Genomic DNA, 1,761 nt, shown 5'->3' with positions numbered 1-1,761 from the left:
GCGGAGGGAGCGCGCCCCGGCGTCGCGCCCCGAAGGCTCGCCGGCGTGGGGCAGCAGCAGCGAGGGTGCCCCAGCTCCCAGCCGGCGGCGAGGCCGGGCTGGCGCCGGAGGGGGGAAGGAGGCTCCCGGGCYGGGGACGTGGAGCAGAGGACGGAGACGGGCAGCCCCGGGGCCGGGAGCCCTTCGTGCCGGAGCTGGCGACGGGAAGGACGTTTCCTGGCGGGAAGGAGAGGCGGCCGCGGGCAGGGAGGGAGCCGGGGCCGGGGGGGCGCAGGAGCCCCGGGAGAGGCAGCGCTGCGCCTTCCCGGGCGCTGCCCGGCGGGGCCGGCACCTTCCCGGTGCGGAGCCGGGGGCCTCGCGCGCCGTCCCGTCCCCGGCGCCCGCTACTTCCCCCGGCAGCCCTTGGCGGCGTCGCCCATCATGTCCCAGTACTCGCCGAACTCCAGCTTGGCCTCGTCGGGGTCGCCCATGCACTCGATCTTCTCGTCCAGCGGCCCCACGCACTGCGGGGCGGCGGAGAGGGCGTCAGGGCACCGCGGCCCCCGCGCTCGCCCGGCCCCTTTACCGTGCCTTTACCTTGCCCAGGTGCGGCAGCTTCTGCAGCACCAGCTCGCGCAGCTCGTTGGGCGTCAGGAACTCCTTCTGGCCCTTCACCGCGTAGCAGTGGAACTGGTTGATGACGGTCTCGATGGCCCGCTCCACGTCRGTGAGCTCCTGGCAGTCCTGCGCGGGGGGAGGCGGTGAGCCGGCACCGCCGGCGGACGGGGCAGCACCGCAGGCACRCGGCACCCGCCGGGCAGACGCGCCACCCCACCACGCGGACGTGCCGTCCTGCCATACAGCTGTGCCGTCCCACCAGACAGATGTGCCATCCCATCGCACAGGTGTGCCACCCCTCCTTACGGGTGTGCCATCTCGCCAAATGGATGGCATCCCGCCGCACGGACGTGCCATCCCGCCGCACGGACGTGCCATCCCGCCGCACGGACGCGCCATCCCTCCGCACGGACGCGCCATCCCGCCGCACGGACGTGCCATCCCGCCGCACGGACGTGCCATCCCGCCGCACGGACGCGCCATCCCTCCGTGCAGGCTCCACACAGCTGCAGTGCGCCCCATAGAAACGTGATACCCCCATCCAGATGTGATGCCCCTCCGTACAGCTGTGGTCCAGCCCATGCAGCTGTGGTGCCCCTCCATCCAGATGTGGCACCTCCTCATCTCTGCTGCCTCCCGCGAGGCCCCTTGGCCCGGCGGGACCTGTCGCCCCGGCGTCCCCCGGGCGCTGCACCCACGGCGCTGGGGCGCCGCGGCCGTCCCGACTGGTTCTTCCTCTCCCTCGCACCGGCGGCGGGAGGCGTGAGTCAGTGCCCGGGATGAGACGGGACGGGGCCGCGGCCCGCGCCCTGCCATCCCGGCTCCCTCCCYGGTGCGGCGGGGGCACAGCCGGCGCCGGCCTGTGCCCTCAGCCCCGGCGCGCGGCTCGGCCAGGGCTCCCCGGCGCTCGTGCTAATTAGCCGAAGCCAGGCGGCAGTGATTCACTCGGCGCTGCGGTTTCCCCTCTAAACCCCATTAAACCGCACCAGGAGGTGCCCATTAGGAAGAAACCAGCAATCTTCGGCACCTCGTCCCGGAGCAAACAAGAGTGCCGGGGCGGCCAGCCGGGGCCGGACCCTGCGCCAGAGCCGGGGGGGCCGCGGCGCCCGTCGGCGCCTCCCCTTCGCAGGCAGAGGAGCGCGGGAGCCTCGCAGCCCTCCGGGC

General features: G+C 74.1%; 1 protein-coding gene across 1 annotated transcript; it reads right to left on the bottom strand.

Moving 5' to 3' along the window:
- Positions 1-6: 6 nt before the first annotated feature.
- S100A14 (S100 calcium binding protein A14) lies at positions 7-975 on the bottom strand. The gene is made up of 2 exons (XM_085315369.1): positions 577-975; positions 7-503 (listed from the first exon to the last, which is right to left on the bottom strand). The coding sequence occupies exons 1-2, from the start codon at positions 973-975 to the stop codon at positions 384-386; spliced, it is 519 nt and encodes a 172-aa protein (XP_085171495.1). The 3' UTR covers positions 7-383.
- Positions 976-1,761: the final 786 nt, after the last annotated feature.

This window comes from Rhea americana, unplaced genomic scaffold, assembly GCF_003343005.1.
Source record: "Rhea americana isolate MKP2758 unplaced genomic scaffold, rheAme1 scaffold_429, whole genome shotgun sequence".
In the NCBI taxonomy this organism is placed as follows: Eukaryota; Metazoa; Chordata; class Aves; order Rheiformes; family Rheidae; genus Rhea; species Rhea americana.
This window is presented reverse-complemented; position numbering and strand designations above follow the sequence as displayed.